Below are 23,609 nucleotides of genomic sequence, written 5' to 3' on the forward strand. Positions count from 1 at the left end.
GGCACTAGTTGTTTTGGTGTGTTATTGTGTATGAGACCTCTCATAAGACATTGTATGTGTGTGTATATATATATATATACATATATACATATTATCATACATATGTATATGGTATATATGTATATGTGTGTGTATATACGTGATGTGTATATGGATATGATATGTTCATACTGATACCTCTAATTCTATTACAACACTAAACAGAGTACTTAAAAAACTCCTGTTTGTGTGTATAATTTCTTATTACTACAGTGGAAAAATTCAGTATCATTTTCTTAAATGCTATACTTGTATCAACCTAGAGTGCACACAAAACAATTACAGAATTGATAATCAGTACCATTGTGAAAAGCAAACCTAATAACCCGAATTCACTTTTTAATAATTTTTTTAAGTAAAATTTATATCCACTGCAAAGTACAAATATTTAGTATCCAATCTGATGAGTGTTGACAAATATAAGACACATTTCTATTAATTGTCAGGATCAATCAATTAGTCAGTTGCAGGTTTCTACTTTAAACTGTGGGTTGCTTTTATAAGAGTTTCACAGGGGGAAAAAATGTCAGTCGTAAGCACCTACATGCCAGAAGACCACCATTAAAAATTACTTCAATGTTTCACTGCATAAAGCAACCATTTACTATGCTTACAGACTCTGTTGTCAGGAATACATACAGAGCAGAGCACGCAGGTCTCATTTCTGCTCCATTATGTCTGAGGCCTCACATGGAAGACTTAAAGAGTGAGAACTGGAGTCGTCTTAAGTCACCTTCACTCACATGTCTATCAGTTAAATCAGACTGTCAGTTTCAGGCCTCAGTTTTTTTGTTTGTTTCGTTTTGTTTTTATATGCACTTCTCTGTGTGTTCTCTCCTAAGAGTCAGTGTGGGCTTTTTCACAGCATGGTGGTTGGGTTCCAAGGGTAAGTGTCCCAAAATAGAGAGATCTAGATAGGAGACATATTATTTTTTTGACTTATCCTTAGAATCCCACAGCATCAACTCTACTGGTTGGAGTAGCCACTAACTTCTGCCCAAATTCAAGAGAAGGAATTTACCCTATTTCTTCTTAAAAGGAGTGACAAATTTACATTGTCTGAGGATGTTGGATGGAAGATGTGTTACTGTCATTTATGGAAATGCTTTCTGCCACAGAGGTGAAGGTGAGGTACAGAACATATTGCTTTATTTCTTTCTAGTGAGGCTGTACAGATAAAGAAAAACTATGGGAAGTTTATGCAACATGCCACTCTATACATTTATCTCCTCCAGTTATTTTAGGCAGACAGACAGAAACGATCATTAGCTTAATGTTTGACAAATAATTTGTCTTTTTACCTTTTCATGTATCGCTCTAAAAGTCTTTATCTCCTTGTAATTTGGAGATCTAAGTACATCAATAATCTAGTTACGAACTTTAGTCCATTCATGTTTTCTTTTCCCATTGTCATTAAAATTAATAGATAAATATTTTCAGGAATATTGCCTACAGAAATCTATGGTAACCGTAGACATAGACAAGAACAAATAACACTGGCACATCTGGAAAATAACTGTGCTAATAGCTTAATCACCACTATTGTATAAATCAACTGGTACAATGGCAGCTACATTAGGACAATTATAGGGTTATGACATCTATGTATTCTAAGAGCTGACATTTGGAGTAAAAAAAAAAAGATAATTTCATACCCTAGTTTTGGTGGAAATAAAACATAATTTTATCTTTAAAGCAGTCATTTCAATTTTGAGAAATTGATGTTGAATATCATTTAGTGGAGAAATTTACACAGAATTAAAAACTAATAATTAAATAACACGTTATAAAATTCATCATATATTCACATTTACTCAATATATTCATTGGCATGTTCAAGAGATTAGATTTGTTTATATGTTCTTAAAAAAGATTATGTGAGAAATAAACTACTGTGTATTAAATCATATTTTATTTTCTGCAATTTTAAAACTCTACCCAACACAAAAACTAAAATAGAATCACACAAATGAAATGTATAATCATTTCAAAGGAAATCACGCTTTCTAACTATATTGACAACTGACATTTGAAAATGTCACTTTACAAAGTAATTCTCTAGAGTATTCTTTTAAAGTGCAAGGTCTCTTGAAGTATCTTAAGCATATTTAACAGTGACAAGATTCAATTTATCTAAATACGTTAAAGAACATAGCATTTAAATAAAACATGTTACATTTATTTAAATTATTTCACAGATACAGCTCTCCAAGAATTTATATTATATAGTACAATCAAAACCCTTCAATTATTTTATTCTAACAGTTTTAGAGAAAATGAATTTGCAATTTTATATTTCTAACAGAGAAAGTCTTCACTTTGAAGAACAGAAATTTTAATTCAGCATGTATAGAATGGAAAGATTTTCTAAGCTTGGGTAAGCTAAAGTGATCCAACTAATTAAATATTAGGGGTCAATTCTTAAACTAGAAAAGTCAAAGTAGGTTTTGTTTCATGTCCCTTTTGTGTTTTATGTTAGTTATTTAAATAAATAGTATTACTTGTCTAAAGCACAAAATATCTTTCTAAATACATCTCTGAAGGCTTGTTTAACTTGCTGGTTCCTCAGAGTATAAATAAATGGATTCAACAAAGGAGCAATTGAAGTATTGAGCACGGCTACTCCTTTACTTAAAGTGATTCTTTCATTTGCTGATGGCTTTATGTAGATAAATATACAACTACCGTAAGTAATAGATACAACAATCATGTGAGAAGAGCAGGTAGAAAAAGCTTTTTTCTTTTGTTGAGCTGAAGGGAATTTTAGAATTGTCTTGATGATGTAAGAGTAAGAAAGGATTATTAATAACAATGTGAAAATGAGGATCATCGAAGCTAAGAAAAAAGCAATCACTTCTAGTAAATGTATGTCTGAGCAAGAAAGTTGCAGGAAAGGAGAAATGTCACATATGAAATGATCAATGATATTTGAGGCACAGAATTCCAGGTCAAGACCCAAAAGCAGTGGAGGGAAAATGACCAGGAAACCAGTTGCCCAAGAACTAAGTACAAGCTGATGACAAACTCGGCTGCTCATAATAGATGTATAATGCAAAGGTTTGCAGATGGCCACATAGCGATCATAGGACATAGCCGCCAAAAGGAAAAATTCTACAGCCCCCAAGAATATGTAGAAAAATAACTGAGATATACAACCATTATAGGAAATGGTCTTTTCTCTAGTTACAATAGAGATTAGGAATCTGGGGATGCAAGCACTTGTGAATGAAATTTCCAGAAGAGAGAAATTTCGGAGGAAGAAATACATTGGGGTCTTGAGATGAGAATCCAGTAGAGTCAGGGCAATAATGGTGAAGTTTCCTATCATGCTGAACATGTAATTCAGAAGTAGAAATAAAAAAATTACAATCTGTAACTGAGGATTATCTGTCAGTCCCAGAAGGATAAACTCTGTCTGTTTTGTATGATTCTTCATCTCTCTTTCACGATTACAAACTCTAGAAATAAAAAAAAATACAAAAATGAAAAACTGCATAAGTAGCTTTATCCTGGAAATGTTATATAAAGGATCCATATTCACAAGCATACCCATTTACAAGGTAATCTTCCATGATGTTGAAGAGATGATCTAGAATTGTGCAACAGACACTATTTTATATAGCACTATAGAAATCAAATCAGTTTTGGAAATTGACCTGCAAAACCCGCAACAGTTGATTTTTTTACCCTTACTTACAAACTTCCAGTCATTTGTAACTAATTCCAAATGTTTGTATTTGCAATAAATTATATAAAATCTTGATTCAGGATTCAAAAATAATCCATTCATTTTTTATTAACTTCATCAAAATAAAATTATACCAGTATAATGAATTAAGATCTACAGTTAAATTCTGAAACTTTTGATTTCATAATAAAGTGACATTTGCTTAGTGCCCCATTGTAGCCTCTTGCAACTTTTCTATGAACTACTAATGAAGACAAAAAATGAAAAGAAAAAAAAAGAGCATAAGGCTGTACTATCACAACAAAATAAATACTAGTTGAATCTAGGAAAAATTGAAAATGAATATAAAGCAGATATACCAACATTTATAAAAAAGTAATAATAATCTATTCAGAACTTCAACATTTTGCACGTGTAACTGAGACCATAAGAATAAAAGAGAAAACGCATTGCGTCTCTTCACAATGTCCACTCAGTTATAGATATCTAGAACCCAAACCTACTTTCAGGTTCAGCTTCGTGACAGTGAAAAATCACTGTTTTCTTGTTATTTTGCCTATGTCCTCATGTCCCCAGCAATCACTCATATACATAATCATTGACTATGAATTTGAAGAAGTGTTTATTGGTGAAGGAACTGTGTGATGATTTGGATGGGACAACAGCATTATGCCAGTACTTTGTAACTGTCGGTTTTCAGAATCTCAATGATGAAAACAGTGAATAACAAAGCTGAAGTATAGCAATGGTGGGAGCCTGTTAGGAATTAGAAAATGGACTTAAAATTATGCTAATCCACACAAAATCCAGTTATGTATCTGAGAAAGAAAAACAATGGCTAATGAGACAAAGAACAATCCACTATTAAGGATAAAAGTTTGGCCACTCTTTTTATTGGTTAAGGATGAACCTCTTAAAGTAAGTATCTCACAAACACACACACACACACACACACACACACAAAATAAAAACAAAACAAAAAAAAACCATAAGGAACAGTGTAATATGGCTAAGAGTTTAGAATCAAAGCCAGAGAGATCTTTTTGCAAATTTTACTCTATCACTTATTACTAGTTACATGGTCCTGAGAAAATTAATTTCATTGTTTTAGATTTTCAACTATAAAATGGAGGTGAAATTGTTTTGACCTCAATTATAAGGATAAAATGAGATGTGTACAGAATGCATCAATGTCTAATAACTGCTTAATAATCAGTGAAGAGATCAGTACACATAAAAACTGTAAATGTGTAGCAATATTTTAGAGTCCGTCACTTCATACTTTAACATCTCATATAAGTTCCTTAATTAAAGCAATAGTAAGGTTACCAAGAATAGGAAGATTATGTGGGTGGGCATTAATAATTGACTAAATGATAGCAGGTTTGCTTTTTACTGGAATCAGACCTACACAAGGATGCTGATGACCCCTATTTTTCATCAATATCCTAAAATCTCTAACAATTAAATAAGATTAGGAAGAGAAATTATAAATTATACAATTCAGTAAAATACTTGATTGGTAAATAAAATAAATTTTCTTTCTATTGATCTGATTGGGTCCTTAGAATATCCAAGATATTAAATTGAAATTATTACAACAAGAACATAGCTCAGTAATGTGAACAGACAAAACAAATTTCTAAAGAGAAAAGAAATGTTTAGATTATATAAGGGAAATTTACCTTTTTCAAAAAGCAATTCAACTTTTATATTAGATATAAGGTATATATCGTGGCATACTTTAAGAGTGAAAATAGAAAATAATTTAAATATTTAAAAATAGGTAATTCTTTAAATAATTGTATTTATTTCTAAGTGAGGACAATGATGAATATATATTCTCATTAAAAATAATTTTAAAATATTTTAGATATTACAAAAAGATTTATACAAATTGATCCCATTTTCATAAATGTCCACATATGGTACATACATGCACGATTTCTTCAACTATATTAAAAAATAGTAAATAATAATAAAGCACTCTTTCAGTGAGATATTAAATTATAGTGCATTTATATTTGTCATAAAAATTTATTCATTCTTAGTATCATCCTACTAAAAGACATTATTCAATAATATACATTTTTTTCAAATGTCTCTAATTTATAAAAGCAAAAAAATTAACTGTTAGTGAATTCAGAACACTGGCCAAATATTTTCAACTAAAATAAATCTAGAGATGCACTTCATTTTCCTCTTAACCTGAGGAAATCTTTTTCCCAATTTGCAAAATAGGTAAACTATTTCCAAATAAACTTAGAACACATGCACTGACACAGAAAAAAATAAACTACATCAGATGGCATGCACTTTTTCTTTCTTTTAAATTAAAAAGTATTTAAATTACGTTCCTTCTTGTTAATTAAAATTTGCCAATCGATATCTTTGCCTATTCTGAGGTTTTTCTTTTTTTTGTTATTAAATACATAATATTTTTCCTTCTATGTGATTTAGCATATTAACTCATATATGGACACTACATTATTTAAATTAACAATTTTATTCCTTTAGGAAATCATGGTTATCTCATTTTATATTTCTTAGCATATTTCTTCTCATAATTTTCTGGTGAATTATCTCTAGGCTATTGATAGAAATGGTAGATCTTAGAGAACCATCAATGAATCTAAATCTTTCTTCCTTGATCTCATCTTCATTTGGCCCTGTTCGTTTTGTTAATATCTCCTTGCTCTAACTTCCACTTTTTCTGCAAAATACTCTGAGCATTCCTGTAGGTTCAATGTTGGTATCAGAGTAATTTCAAACCACAAAACAGATTTTTGTTCTGAACCAGTGCAGATTTGGCAATCAGTAATTATCAATGATAAATTGTCATTGCTCAAAGTGTTGATTAGAATTAGCATTTCCAAAAGAGCTATTTTTTGTTTGCTATTATTTGTTTCTATCTTTAAAAATGTATTAGAACATGTGAAGTCGATTCTCCAGGAAAAATACCCTCCAACCTTGTTATGTTTGATTGACTTTTAAGATTGTTCAGGCTTTCTTTACGTAGAGAACAGTAGAATAGTTTTCCTTCCCCCCACATTTCTAAAGTATTAGAAATGCAGGTGCGAGTGCATAAATCAAAACACATGCTCTTGCACTTGTAGATTCATAAAATAAAAAATGAGAAATAGTGTTTTATTCAAAGAGGAATAATAAAATGTCACATTTAAATCACTGTTATTTATTTGTATGTAACTTATGTGGTATTTGTAATTATTCTTAAAGTTTTGAAAGAAAAGTAACACCATTATCTGACTTACCATTAGCAGTATATGTTGGTATCTTTTGTTTTTCTCTAGATTACATGAGCAAGGATCAACCATAATGAAACACAAATGTACTTACTGGAAAACAATATTTAATTTTGTAGGCAGGAATATTCATATAAAATAATTTAATTCAAATTGGAGACCTAAGTGTGACTCTTTAGTAATGTAATTTTTCTTCACTATCATATATATCTGAACATATGGTAATATTTATGACTTGGATAATAAAGATTTTTAATAAATACCTCTTTTAATACCAAATAATTTATAAAATCATAGCTGAGATGATTAGCTTGGACTTGGGAAATATTTGCTGGTTTCAACTTATTTAAAAGGAGTGAAGATTTCTCCACAGGAAATCTAAGGGGATAGTGTCCCTAAGGAGAAATAAGAAAGATGAAAAAATATATAAAAGAACTTACAAAATGCCAGTTGGCCTTTGTCTTTATAATTTAATTTTAAAATAAGCTTATTGTTTCAAGCATGATGTTATAAAATACCATTAGGGTTGTAACATTAAAAAATATTCATTTCAAGACAATCATGTAGGCACTGCAAACTAGCAGATTATTTTAGATCTTAAGTAATGCACATGGGCCAAGATACCAAGATAATTCTTTTTGAGGTTTTGATGTGTGTTTTTTTTTCCCATGTGTGAACCTATCACTAGGAAAACAGCATATTGGTCCCTAACACAAATACTACTCCTACCTATTTTTTAAAAAAACAACTGTGTTCAATATTAAGAAAAAATAGAATTTCTACATACTATTATGACTTAACAATTAATATTTTCTTCAGTGATTTGACACTGTGCACCTAAGTTCAACCTTTTTGAAATATTACTAATTATTAAAAGTAATAAACTAATTATTAATAGTAATAAATATTACTAATTTTTTGAAATATTACTAATCATGTACTAAACATTTACTATGCATGAAATACTATGCTAATTGTTGTACATAAATCATTCAATTTAATCATCATAATTGGAAAGTACACATAGTTATGAACACTTTCTTTTTGCTGTTAAAAGGAACAGTTTACTTGCTCACATTCATGACAAAATTTAGAAATTATGAGAATAGGATTGCAATCAGATCTTTGATTCCAAAGTGTAGCTTGTTACCCACTGTGCAGGACATCATGTTAAGTAAATGCTAGAAAGCATTTTGACAGCATCACTATGTTCAAACACCAAGGAGTAATTCCAAAATGACACAGGAGCCTTCTTGAAGGCCAAATTTGCAAAATAGTGAGTACCAAAAGAAAAATTACCATTAAAATAAAAATTATAGCATAAAAAATCCATAGTGATATCACTATAAATATAAATATCAGTATGATATAGATGTGGATATGACTGGAATAATCCACATCTATATCCCCTAGAAGAATTCTAATGTCAAATTATTTATGTATAAAAAATTTAAAAATTAGGGGCTCTGGTCAAGATGACAGATTAGGTAAACACGGTGCATGCCTCCTCCCATGACCACATCAAAATTACAACTAAACTACAGAAAAACCATCACTGAGAATCACCTGAAGTCTAGTGGAACAGAAGTCCTACAACTAAGGACATACAGCGGAAGCAACCTCAAGAAGGGTAGAAGAAACAGAGACATAGAATGGGCTGGTCCCACACCCACATGTGGTGGTTTAAAATTGGGAGGGATATCTTGGCTGCAGAGATCCCCGCAGAGGAGCAAGGGATCTCAGCCTGACACCAGGCTCCTCAACCAGGGTTCCAGTGCTGGGAAGAGAAGTCCGCACAACTTCTGACTGTGAACACCAGCAAACATTGTGAGTGAGTCAGAGGGTGGCTGGAGTCCCAAACACTCCTCTTAAAGGGGCCACACATGACTTGCTGAGGGACTCACATGCTCTATGTTCCAGCACTGGGGCAGAAGCTCGCAAAGCACCAGGAACATAGGGGAAGGAACTGAATTGTCTGGCCTTAGAGCGAAGGCTGGAGGGGCAGCTTTCTCCCAGACAGAAGTGCTGGCAGCTGCCCTTCTTCCTTTGTTGAGTTCACCCCACACCAGTGCAGGCTGTTGCCATATCTGAGTCTCCATCAACCTGGCTAAACTGTTTGCCTCACCCTGGTTATTCCCTGAGACTCTCTCCCACCAAATTTGTGGGCCCACCCAAGGCACTTCCAGTGACTTTTCCATATAAATGGCCTGTCTTGACTCTGCTGTCAACTTTCCTAATATCTCTCAAAGTTTCACAAACCCCAAGCAAGCAGCATCTGGCCTCAGCATGCCAAGTACATCTTGCTGAGTAGCCCTGACTCAGCACTAATGACAGCTGGACTCAGTTCAAAGGTTGGCCTCTCCCAGGCACCTCCAAGCCCATTGCAAGTGGCAACCACCTGAAGGTCATTTTGTAGCCCATACCAAGTGTCCCTGGGCAGGGAACAGGCAGGAGCTGACTTTGGCCTACAACAGAACCCCTCCCAGAGGCCCCAGAACCAACACACCTGGTGGCCAGCTTCAGAACAACTCCCAACCACCTCCAAAAAAGACACAACTAAAGGGCAGACTGGGCAGGCACCAGAGCCCCACTAAAGCAAATCCTGCCTCATAGGGTCAGCTCTTGTACAACAGCTCCACCACTGTAGTCACAGCCAGTCCTCAAAACTAATAAACCTGAGGCAATGAGGCTCAACTACAACAGGAGGGCACACACAACCCACACAAAGGATACCCCTGGAGCACTCAGCTCAGGTGACCAGGGAGACTGAGCAACTTGGCACCTACTACATAAGGCCATTCTACTAAGATAGAGAGACCTAGCAGCTCTACCTAATACATAGAAACAAACATAGGGAGGCAGCCAAAACAGGGAGACAAAGAAATATGTCTCAAATGAAAGAGCAGAACAAACCTCAAAAAAAGAAGAACTGAACAAAATGGAGATAAGCAATCCACCAGATTCAGAGTTCCAAACACTGGTTAAGGATGCACAGTGATCTCAGGGAGAACTTCAACAATAAGATAGGAAACAGAAAAATGGAGACAGAAAACACAATAACAAACCACTCAGAAATAAACAATACAGTAACTAAAATAAAGAACACATTAAAGGGAATCAACATAGATTAGATGTAGCAGAGAATCAAGTCAGTGATTTAGAGATAAGGTAACAGGATTTCCTTTTTAGAGGCTGAATAATATTTATGAGGTGATGGCAATGAGAGATGTTGGTCAAACGGTATAATGTTTCAGTGAAGCAGGATGAGTAAGTTCTGGAGATCGAATGTAGAGCATGCTTACTATAGTTAACAATGCTATACTGTATGCTTAAAATTTGCTAAGGGAATAGATCTTATGTGTTCTCATTGCATACACATAAAAAGGAAACATGCAAAGTGATGGATATATTAATTAGCTTGATTATGGTAATTATTTCACAATGCATATGTATATCAAACCATCTGGTTGTATACCCTAAATATATACAATTTTTGTCAATTATACCTCAATAAAGTTGGAAAAATTTTAAAAAAATAAAAAATCTTAAAGATGAAAAAAGAAGATACGGTAGCAGAAAATAAGCAGTCAGAACAGCAAAAAGAAGAAAGAATCCAAAAAATGAGGGATTTAAGGGCCTGTGGGACAAATCAAGCATACTAAGATTCACATTATAGGGATATGAGAAGAAGAGAGAGAGCAAGGAATTGAAAACCTATTTGAAGAAATAATGATGGAAAATTTCCCTAATGTGGCAAAAGAAATAGACATATAAGCATATACAGTCCCAAGCAAGATGAACCCAAGCAGGCCCACAACATAACACATTATAATTAAAATGCCAAATTTTAAAGACAAAGACAGAATCTTAAAAACAGCAAGAGAAAAGCAGTTAGTTACTTACAAGTGAGCTCCCAAAAGACTGTTAACTGATTTCTCAACAGAAACTTTGCTGGCCATAAGGGATTGGCACAAAATATTCAAAGTGATGGAAAGCAAGGACCTACAACCAAGATTACCTAGCAAGATTATCATTTAGAATTGAAGGACAGATAAAAATCTTCCCAGAAAAGAAAAAGCTAAAGAAGTTTATCACCACCAAGCCAGTATTACAAGAAATGTTAGAGGGATATCTTTAAGAGAAAGAAAAAAAAAAAAAAGAATACTAAAATGTCAATAATTACACACATATATCAACAATTACTTTAAATATAAATGGATTTAATGCTCCAATCAAATTATAGGGTGGCTGATGATGACCTAAAATCTATGGGATGCAGCAAAAGCAGTCCTAGAAGGAAAATTCATAGTATTGCAGGCCTACCTAAAGAAACAAACAAAAAAAAAATCACTAATCAACAGTTTATCTTCACACTTAAGGAATCTGGAAAAAGAACAGCAAAATGGGCCCAAAGGGAGTACAAGGAAGGAGAAAATAAAGATCAGGACGGAAATAAATGAAATAGAAACCAGAAAAACAATACAAAAGATCAATGTATTCAAGAGTTGGTTTTTAGAGAAGATAATAAACAAAATCGACAAACCTTTAGCCAACTCATCAAAACAAAGAGAAAAAGGACCCAGATTAATAAAATCAGAAATGAAAGAGGAGAAGTGACAATAGCTACCACAAAAATACAAAAATATTTAAGTAATTACTATGAGCAACTATAGGCTAACAAATTTGACAATCTGGAAGAAATGGACAATTTTCTAGAACCATACAACCTTCCAAGGCTAACTCAAGAAGAAACAGAAAACCTGAGTAGACTGATTACCACCAGGGAAATTGAATCAGTAATCAACAATCTCCCAACAAACAAAAGCCCTGGACCAGATGGCTTTACAGGTGAATTTTAAAAAACATTCAAAAAAGAATTATTAACTATTTTACTCAAGCTCTTCCAAAAAATCCAGAAGGAGGGAAAGCTCCCAAACACTTTTATGAGACCACTATCACCCTGATCCCAAAATCAGACAAAGACACCACAAAAAATGAAAACTACAGGCCGATATTCTAATGAACATAGATGCAAAAATCCTTAACAAAATATTAGCGAACAGAATTCAGCAATACATTAAAAAGATCATATACCATGATCAAGTGGGATTCATTCCTGGTATGCAAGGGTGGTTCAACATCCGCAAATCAATTAATGTGATACACCACATTAACAAAATGAAAAATAAAAATCACATGATCATATCAATAGACGCAGAAAAAGCATTTGACAAAATCCAGAAGCCATTTATGATAAAATCCCTTAAGCAAGTGGGAATAGAGGGATCATATCTCAACATAATAAAGGCCATATATGACAAACCCACAGCTAACAACATACTCAATGGGGAAAAGCTAAAACTATTTCCCTAAATATCAGGAACAAGGCAAGGTTGCCCACTATCACCACTTCTATTCAACATAATGCTGGAAGTTCTAGCCACAGCAATCAGACAAGAAAAAGAAATAAAACGCATCCAAATTGGTAAAGAGGATGCTTTACCAATGGTAATGGTAAAATTGTCATTATATGCAGATGACATGATACTATAGAGAGAGACCCTAAAGACTCCATCAAGAAATTATTAGAGCTGATAAATGAATTTAGTAAAGTAGCAGGATACGAAATTAATATTCAGAAATCAGTTGCATTTGTATATATCAATAATAAAATATCAGGAGAAATTAAGAAAACAATCCCATTTACAATTGCTTCGAAGACTATAAAATACCTTGGAATAAATTTAACCAAAGAAGTAAAAGATCTGTACTCAGAAAATTATAAGACACTAAAGAAAGAAATGAAAGAAGATACAAAAAGATGGAAACAAATACCATGTTCATGGATAGGAAGAATTAATATAGTTAAAATGTCCACACTGCCTAAGGCAATATACAGATTCAACTCAATTCCTATCAAACTACCAATGACGTTTTTCACAGAACAGAACATATAATCCTAAAGTTTATATGGAACCATAAAAGACCCCATATCGCTTCGGCAATCTTGAGAAATAAGGCCGAAGTGGGAGGTATCATGATACCTGGCTTCAAATTATGCTACAAGGCTACAGTAATCAAAACAGCATGGTACTGGCATAAAAACAGACACATAGATCAATGAAACAGAATAGAGAGCCCAGAAATAAATCCATGCTATATGGCCATTTAATCTATGACAATGGAAGCAAGAATGTACAATGGGGGTAAAGACAGTTTATTCAATAAATGGTGCTGGGAAACCTGGACAGACACATGCAAAAAAATGAAGCTGGACCACCTCCTTACACCATATACAAGAATAAATTCAAAATGGCTTAAAGACTTAAATGTAAGATCTGAAACCATAAAATTCCTAGAAGAAAATATAGGAAGAAACTTTACAGACATTACCCAGAGTAAGATTTTTACTGATATATCCCCTTGGGCAAGGGAAGTAAGAGAAAAGATAAACATGTGGGATTACATCAAACTAAAAAGTTTCTTCACAGTAAAGGAAACCATCAATAAAACAAAAAGAGATCCTACTGAATGGGAAAAGATATTTGCCAATGATATATCCGATAAGGGGTTAATATCCCAAATTTATTTAAAAAACTCACTCAACTCAACTCCAAAAACACAAACAAACCAATTAAAAAATGGGCAGAGGACAAGAAGAGACATTTTTCAAAAAAGGACATACAGATGGCAAACAGACATATGAAAAAATGCTCAATCTCACTAACCATCAGAGAAATGCAAATAAAAACCACAATGAGATACCACCTCATCCCAGTCAAAATGGCTATCATCAATAAATCAATAAACAACAAGTGTTGTGATGGAGAAAAGGGAATGCTTGTGCACTGTTGGTGGGACTGCAGATTAGTGCAGCCACTATGGAAAACAGTATGGAGGTATCTCAAAAATCTGAAAATGGAACTACTTTATGATCCAGCAATTCCACTCCTAGGTATCTATCTGGAGAAATCCAAAACTCTAATTCAAAAAAATTTATGCACTCCTAAGTTTATTGCAGCACTATACACAATAGCCAAGACATGGAAACAACCAAAATGCACATTGGTAGACGACTGGATTAAGAAACTGTGGTACATTTATACAATAAAGTATTATGCAGCCATACAGAAGAAAGAAATCTTACCATTTGCAACAACATGGTCCTAGAGAACATTATGTTAAGTGAAATAAGTCAGACAGAGAAAGACAAATACCATATGATCTCACCTATATGTGGAATCTAAAGAAAAGAATAAATAAATTAATCAGAAATAGTTTCAGAGATATAGAGGAAAAACTGAGGTTGCGAGTCGGAGGGCGGGTGGGATAAGGGGGAAAGTGAGGGGATTAGAAAGCAGTCAGTAATCACAAGATTGCCAAGGGGTTACAAACGTTATTTTGGGGAATGTAATCAATAATGCTGTAAAGATTTTGTAGGGTATCCGATGGACACTTGTCTCGTTAGGGAGACCACCTCAGGGAAGATGTAGTAGATGCCTGATCACTGCACTGTACACCTAAAGCTAAAGCTGAACAATAATGAATATCAACTACAAGTTTATATATTATATTATATTATATTATATTAATTAATATATAGTTGTATTATATTAATGTAATTAATATACATATAGTTATAAGAAGTAGAGTACAGCTTTAGGAATATAGACAGTGGAAATGTAATGGCTGTGTGCCATTACAGAGGGATAGTGGATGCGGGGAGGAGGTTTGACACAGTGTGAGGGATATAAATGATAAATGTCTAACTATTACATTGTTTTGTACTCTTGAAACTATATATATATATATATGGTGGCTGAATGGATAAGAAAGCAAAAGTCTTTGCTGCCTACAGGAGACTCACTTCACATCAAAAGACACACAGAGACTGAACATAAAGGCATGGAAAAAGTTATTTCATGAAAATGGAAACAAAAATAAAAAAGCTGAGTAGCAATACTTATACCAGATAAAATAGACCTTAAAACAAAGGCTATAACAAGAGACAAAGAAGGACCTAGTAATCCCACTTGTGGGTATTTATCTGAAGAAACTCAAAATGCTTATTTCAAAGGAAACTTTTGTATCTATATGTTCATTGCAGCATTATTCAAATAGCCAAGATATGGAGGCAACCTGGGTGTCCAGCAATGGCTGAATGGATAAAGAAGAGGTGGCACACCCATCTAAAGAACAGAATAAATGAGCAAACTAAACAGAAATAGTCTGAGATACAGAGAAAAAATTGCTGGTTGCTAGATGGGAGAAGTGGGGATGAGGGAGAAGGTGAGGGGATTAGAAGGTACAAATTGGTAGCCGCCGTATTGCCACGGGGACATGAAAGACAGTTTGGGGAATATAATCAATAACGTTGTAAAGATTTTGTAGGATGTCAGATCGGCACTTGAGATACTAGGGAGACCACTTAATGGACAGTGTAGATGCCTGAACATTGCACTATACACCTGAAGCTGAAGCTGAATAATATTGAATGTCAACCATACCATATATAGTCTCGGGATGTGGAGTACAGCATAGGGAATAGAGTCAATGGAATAGTAACAGCTATATATGATGTGAGAGCGGTAGTAGGTTGGGGGAGCAGGGTTATTACTTTGTGAAGGGTGTAAATGTCTAACTATTACATTGTTTTGTACACCTGAAACTAATAAAAAATAATAAAAATAATAAGAGGTGGTATATATATATATATATATACACAATGGAATATTATTCAGCCATAAAAAAGAATGAAATCTTGCCATGTGCAACAACATGGATGGCCCTAGAGGGTAGTGTGCTGAGTGGAATAAGTCAAATACCGTATGAGATAAAGATAAATACATATGGTTTCACTTATATGTGGAATATAGAAAACAAGATAAATGAACAATCAAAACAGAAACAAGCTCTTGCATACGGAGAACATTTTGATGCCCAAATTGGAGGGCAAGGTTAGGAGAATGTGTGGGGGGGTAGGGGAATAAGAGGTACAAATTCGTAGTTACAAAATAGTCATGGGAATGTAGAATATAGCATAAGGAATCTACTCAGTAGTATTATAATAACTATGTATGGTGTCAGATGGGTACTGGATTTATTGGGGTAATCACTTCATAAGTTATATAAATGTCTAATCACTAAATTGTGCACCTGAAATTAATATAATATTGTATGCCAACTGTAATTGAAACATAAAAATATCAAAAAATTAGTATTTCATTGGGCATCCAGTAAGCACTCAGTGAAAATTAAGAATTATTATGTACAGCTTCTCAATTCAAAGGGAAGAAAGTGGCTCAATAATAAAAATTTCATATCCAAAAAAAAATTTTTGTTTTAAAGTCTCCATTTTAAAACCCGATGGCATATATGAAATAATCCACAGCCAATTGAGTACACTCACGAGAGACACAAGGAGATCAAGTGATCAAATTTTAGTGGCAGATCTGGCTTTTATATTGTCATATTCTGTAGCTTTCAGCCACACCTTATATTCTATTGTTTCAAACTTATACGTCACCTTTATCAGTGACTTTATACTCCTAATAAACAATAATGTATACAAAAGATGTTGCCTGTTTACAAATTATATTTTACATATTTACAACCTTGAAGTTTGTTTGTTTGTTTGTTTGTTTAAATGAAAATCAAAAATAAAATTGCATAGGAAATGTAGCCTTTGAAAAGGACTATGGTTGGTTACTGTGTCTTGAATAAAGTGCATTTCACTGACATCAATATTTTGAATAATCCATTTGGTGCCCCATAAATGTTAATAACTGAGGTTCATTATAGTAATTATAGTATTACAGTATTACAACAATATAGTAAGGCTAAGGTGAGAAGTGTGCCTGTCTTTTGTAATGTGGACAAAGGATAATTGTGGAAGGAAAGTTGAGAAAGAAAAATAGGACTAACACCTGGACCATAAGTAAACCTTCATTTAAATGTTATTTTTAAAAACGAACATAAGTCAACTATCCAGAAATTAGATTTCAGCTTTTGTTCTTGAACACAGTACACATAGCTTGATACAGTAAACAGATAATTCCAACATCTGGAGACACTGTTTGTTTTTGTATTTCTGGGTTTTTTCCTTAATTATTTATTGTCTGATCATTTGCTTGTCACTGTGTTTGAAATTTTCATTAATGAAAAGAAATTGAGCTAATATGGTTTTATCTCCTTCAATGAGAATGTTTCTTCTTTTTCTGCCAGGCCAAAGAACCTTTTATCTGCCTGAAACCCTTTCTTCACTTAATTTTTTTAATACCATACTCACCTGGTGTTTGTCCCTCCTATCTCACTATGTACTCTTTCTATATATTTTCTGCTGATCCAACAACCTCGGCGTGTTGCATTGGCCCAAGGCTCAGTCTTTGGATCTACTCTGTTTTCTTTCTACGCTTATTCCCAAGGTGTTCTCATTCAGTCTCATGTTTTAAATTTCCTAAATGAAACAATGGGAATATAATGCATAATCTGCTGCCACACTTCATACCATCTCTTTCTTAAATAAAGCATAAATTACTAATATTTGAAAATTGCTATATATCATTAGCAACAAATAAAATGTGAATTATAGTGAACAAAACAAAATCGAGAACCATCTGATTTCACTGATATGCGTGATGTAAAACTGAAAGCAACAAAGGGACAAGACAAACAAAGAAACAAAAATTCATAGACACAAACAATAGTTTACTGGTTACCAAAGGATAAGGGAGAAGGAAAGTGGTAGATGAGGGTAAACAGTGTCAAATATATGGTGATGGAAGGAGAACTGACTCTGGGTGGTAAACACACAATGTGATATATAGATGATGTTTTATATAACTGTACACTTGAAACCTATGTAATTTTACTACCATTGTCAGCCCAATAAATTTTAATTAAAAAAAAGGAACAAAATATTTTTGAATCATCATTTCAGTAAAGATTTAATACACTGATAATGCATGTTGACCTTGGTGTTATTAATTCATCTTCCAGTCTCCAAGGTACTGTCCCAATTCCTAGGTGTATTAATTAGATTTTGTTTTGTTTTATTTTTCTATATTAATTATATTTTACATTTATTAATCACTTTGAAACAGTGTCACCAATGACACGTGTTTTTTTTAACTTAGTTGATCTTACCTATTACACTTGGCCATATAAAGCATCCTCAATTATATCGATGGTGAAAATTTTAAGGGAGGCACTCTGTGTTGAAATTGTATGGTCAAATCATCAGTTTTACAAGAAGAAAAGAGAATTTCTGGTTTACCTTGGCCTGTTTACTAGTCTTTCCTTCTATCTAGTTATTCAGATTATGCATGCGTACCGTAGTTCCTTTTTAAATTTAGATTGATATTGTAATTCATGATAAGTGTTAGACATAAGGATAGAAAGGTTGATACAGCTTGTGCATGCATTTCCACTGCTACCTTTAAGTGAACGTTAAATGAGAAAGCATAACTAGATTATATACATGTCACTACTAATAATCCTAGTTTAATTGTGAGTTGCACTAAGGATCTGTGAGGATGAAACAAAAACTGAAGCCTCAATGAGAGACTGAAGAGTAAGTATGTTCATATTTCTCAAATCAATGTTTTTCTATTCTAAAATTTAGAAAAATAATTAAAATATTTCCTGTCACTCTCCTATGTGTGCATATATTATATGTAAACACACATTTATATATAAATACACATATGCATGCATATGTGAGTACGCATTTTTTGTATGTAAATTAAATTTTATAATACTTTCTCTTTACTGTGTATGTATTTCCCCTTGGCATACTACTTTGCAATTTACCCACGTTTTACACATGAATTCTTTATGATTTTTATTTATACAGGATATGGCATTTCCTGTATAAATACACCTATGTAAATAAATTTTTAATTTATTCACCTATGTTTACTTGTATTTCGTTCCACTTTTGGTTATTATGAATAAAGTTGCAATTATCAAGTCTCCCTGTGGACACACTTTTTTTCTCTTGGGTAAATTCTTTGGAATGAATGTACCATGTCATATAATAGGTATATTTTTAATTTTATAAGAACTATAAAATTAAAACTATATCCCAAAGTGGTTTTATTATTTTATATTTCCACTAGCAATACATATCAATTACCTCAAATTTTTGCCACACTTGCTATTGTTAGTACATTTAATTTTGACTATCCTAAGAAATGGTGAGTAATATTGTTATTTTAGTTTTCATTATCTTGATGACTAATGATGTTGAGCATCTCTTCATGTGCACATTTGCCATTTATCCATCTTCCTTTGTGAAGTATATATTCAAATCTTTGACCATTTTTTATTGGGCTGTTTGTTTTTCATTAGTAAATTGTATGTGTATATACATATATACAGACATACTACTTTGTATCTTAATCATATTATTCATATAATATGCATTTACTAGTATTTAATATATGTAACGTACAAAATACATGATCTTCATCAGATACAAACATGTTTTATAAATACCTTCTAGCGCATGACTTTTCAGTTAAAAGCATCTTTCAAAAAGCACAGTTTTAAATTAGGTCTATGTATAATATATTTCAAGTTTATTTTCTGTTGTGGCATTTTTATCTATATGTATATCTTACTGTAGCAGCACCTTTTGTGATAAGACTATTTTCCCCCCAATTTGTCTTTTGTTAGTCTATTTCAGTATACATTGTTCTATTCTAATGAGTTATGTGTTTATCCTCACCTCAATATCAGTTTTATTAAATTTATTGGAGTGACATTGGTTAGTAAAATTATATAGGTTTAAAGTGTACAATTCTATAATAATTGTAGGACTATTAGGCTACCTATTTCTTTTTGGGTGTGTTTTAGTAGTTTGAATTGTCTAAAATATTTCTGTGAGTTTCTCATAGTATTCTCTTATTATCCATTTAATATCTGAGATCTGGGATGGTAGCTTTCATTTCTGATATTTTCAGTGTAGTTTTTTTCCTCTCATTGTTTTATTTTGTTTTGCTTGTCAGTCTTGTTATAAGTTCATCAATATTATTAATCACCAAAGAACCAATTTTGGTTTCACTAACTTTCTCTATTGTCTTTTTGTTTCCAATATTGTTGATTTCTGGTGTTATCTTTATCTTTACTTCTCTTTCATGTTTTGGGTTTATTTTACTCTTTTTTTTCAGTTTTTTTTACTGTCAAAGATTATATACTTGAGTTGAAATATTTCTTCTTTTCTAATATAGATATTAACATTGTAAATGTGTATGGGCTTTGAATTATAATATACACTGAACATTTCACAGATCACTTAGAATCAATATTTAACCATTGGACATAGAATGTAGAACATTCATTACTATATACAACCATTTACTCTTCCCTTTCTATTGTGGTTATTATTTATATTATGTATATATACATTGGAAACTCCATCAGATAATATTATAATTTTTGCTTTCAACATCTATTTTATGAAAGGATTTGTGTAAAATTGGTATTTTTTCTTTATTTTTAAATGTTTGGTAGAAATCTACAATTAAGATATCTGCACTTGGAGTTTTTTGGGGGGAATGATTTAAGTACATATTGGTTACTTTTACAGATATAGGGATATATAGGTTACATATTTCATCTTGAATTAGCTTTGGTGGATTATATCTTTCAAAGGATTAGTTCATTTCAATTAAATTGCCCAACCTACTTTGCAGAGTTTTTCAAAATATTTCATTTTATTGTTTTGATATTTGTATAACGTGTAATTGTGTCATATTTCTCATTCCTGATAAATTTTATCTTTTCTTCTTTTTCTAGCTCAGTCTCACAAGTCTTATCAATGTGATTCATCCTGTCTAACATTCAGCTTTTGATTCCATTAATCTTCTCTCTTATTTTTCTGTTTTCTATTTCATAGATTTTGCTCTTATTTCCTTTCTTCAAATTTAGATGCTTCTTCTTTGATGTTCTACATGTATGCTGCCCAAAACATCAAAGGTAGTCATGAGAAATTACACAGCAATAACAACATTCGTCCTGTTGGGACTTACAGAGGATCCACAGCTGCAGATTCTGGTTTTTATCTTTTTGTTTCTCACCTACATGCTGAGTATTACTGGAAATATGACCATTATCATTCTTACACTCACGGATTCTCATCTTAAAACACCTATGTATTTTTTCCTTCGAAATTTCTCCTTCTTAGAAATCTCATTCACAACGGTCTGTATTCCCAGATTCCTGTACAGCTTATCAACTGGAGACAATACCATTACTTATAATGCTTGTGCCAGTCAAATATTTTTTATTGGACTTTTTGGGGCCACAGAATTTTTCCTTCTGGCAGCCATGTCCTATGACCGCTACGTGGCCATCTGCAAGCCCCTTCATTACACAACCATCATGAACAGCAGGGTCTGTACCATCCTGGTCCTGTGCTGCTGGATCTCTGGGTTACTGATCATCATCACGCCCCTGGGCATGGGCCTCCAGCTGGAGTTCTGTGACTCCAGTACCGTTGATCATTTTGGCTGTGACGCATCTCCCCTTTTTAAGATTTCATGCTCAGATACATGGTTCATAGAACAGATGGTTATAATCTGTGCAGTATTGACATTCATTATTACACTGATAGGTGTCATTCTTTCATACATATATATCATCAGAACAATTCTAAGATTCCCTTCTGCTCAGCAAAGGAAAAAAGCTTTCTCTACCTGTTCTTCTCACATGATTGTGGTTTCCATCACCTATGGCAGCTGCATCTTCATCTATATCAAGCCTTCAGCCAAAGAAGAGGTGGACATCAATAAAGGGGTATCTTTGCTCACTACGTCTGTTGGCCCTTTATTGAACCCCTTCATTTATACTTTGAGGAACAAGCAAGTGAAACAAGCTTTCAATGACACCATCAAAAAAATTGCATTTATCTTACACAGGTAGGAACACACTGAATTTGAACAATCCAGCGAAAATGAAAGATTTGTTTCTTAACATTTTTATGCAAGTCCTAACTACTTCAGTCAAGTTAACCTTTTCATAATCTTTTGAATTTGATTTGTGAGGGTACTTGGAACAAATCATTTCTCTCTCTCTTTAATCAAAATCAAGATTGTTTCTACCATGTAAAGAACATGAGAATTTGTTTCCAGTAAACAAAACCTTCCCTCATCTCTCATTGAGCTTTTTCTAATATTATCAAAAAAGAAATTATATAACATGTTATATATAGTATTTATGTTTCCCAGGAAATTTTTGGAATAATAATTTTGCTAAACTCCTTTACCTTATGTATGTAAATATGCTAAAAGAAATATTTGAAATATAAGAAGATATATTTCATCTTTGTTTTATGGTATTAATAAGACAAACTTTAAAATAAAATAATTAAATTAGAAATATAAAGTAAAATTAAAGCATATTATAACCAGAATGTAGATACCAGGAAACTAGAAACAAATATGATATACAAAAGATTTAAGCAAGCAAAAATATTTAAAAGGTTTACTTCAAGAAATAGGAGAAAACTTCAGACGACGGGTGCTTGACAATAGATTCAAGCACTCCTACACGTATGTACACACACGAACAAAAATAACACAAGATTTAAAAAAATAAGAGAATTTTGGCTCCGACTCTCCCAGAGTAACTAGTTTGAGCCCATGTTTTCTGCCTAATATAATTATAAAACTGAATCAACTATATGAGGAAACTTTTGACAACAAGCAGCTCAAAGCTGTGTCGCTCTGGAAAAGGGAAACTCAGTAAATGAGTCCACAATTAGCACTAGCCCAATCCACACTATGGACTATGAGCTAGAGACTAAGCTCAACATGATTGCCTCTTTGAGTTGAGTTGGCAGAGATAAGGTCAGCTTGAAGAGATTAACATTCTGAGGTCAGCGCTACAGGGAGCTGGGATATTAGCAGAAGAAGCTCCCTATGTAGATTGGCTGAGTGATTAACTGAACATATGTGGGGCAAGTATAGTCCAGGTTTACCAGTGAGAAGGCTGAGAATTTAATACAGATACTAGAAGCCAAGCAGCCTGTGGGCTTGGAGTTTGGGGCCAGCCAATGTGAAGAGACCTTATTAATATCTTTTAAAGCACAGGCTTCTAGCTGAACACTGGGAAAGCCACTTAGGAAAGCCACTTAGGAGTACCTTGGGAGTAAGGACCACATTCTAAAACAAGAGTCCGAAAACTGAGGCCTGAGGGTAAAATTTATCCATCATTGCTTCCTGTAAATAAAGTTTTATTGGAACATGTCCACTCCTGCTTATTTGCATATTGTCTGTGGCTGCTTTTATTGGCAGAGTTGAATAGTTTAACAAAGACTTCATTGTCCAAAGAGCCAAAAATGTTTACTATCTGGCCTTTTACAGGAAAAGTTTGCGCATCTCTGGTGTAGAACTTACTTTTTTGTTTTTACATTTTATCATTTGGGAAGAAATAATGAGAGGTAGGTTGCTATGATGTGACATTCTCTTTATCTCCTCAAAAGCCTCTAGGGAGTCACTCTTAAGCTTGTTGGTCAGCTAAAACAATTTGATTAGTCCAACCCTCTGCAATTTCCCCCTTTGTACTTGAAAGGATGAGAATTTGGGGAGGCCATCTATTCTGTCCACCTAGATCTA

At 33.1% G+C, this 23,609-nt stretch overlaps 2 protein-coding genes across 2 annotated transcripts; one reads left to right on the forward strand and one right to left on the reverse strand.

Moving 5' to 3' along the window:
• Positions 1 to 2,536: 2,536 nt before the first annotated feature.
• On the reverse strand, positions 2,537 to 3,475 carry OR6C70 (olfactory receptor family 6 subfamily C member 70; the record flags this gene model as incomplete). The annotated part of the gene is made up of 1 exon (XM_081059337.1): positions 2,537 to 3,475. One exon carries the CDS (start codon positions 3,473 to 3,475, stop codon positions 2,537 to 2,539), a length of 939 nt encoding a protein of 312 aa, XP_080915463.1.
• A 17,501-nt stretch (positions 3,476 to 20,976) lies between these two features.
• LOC308502085 (olfactory receptor 6C2-like) lies at positions 20,977 to 21,915 on the forward strand (the record flags this gene model as incomplete). The annotated part of the gene is made up of 1 exon (XM_081059334.1): positions 20,977 to 21,915. The coding sequence occupies one exon, from the start codon at positions 20,977 to 20,979 to the stop codon at positions 21,913 to 21,915; it is 939 nt and encodes a 312-aa protein (XP_080915460.1).
• Positions 21,916 to 23,609: the final 1,694 nt, after the last annotated feature.

Source organism: Rhinolophus hipposideros, assembly GCF_964194185.1.
Source record: "Rhinolophus hipposideros genome assembly, chromosome: 9".
In the NCBI taxonomy this organism is placed as follows: Eukaryota; Metazoa; Chordata; class Mammalia; order Chiroptera; family Rhinolophidae; genus Rhinolophus; species Rhinolophus hipposideros.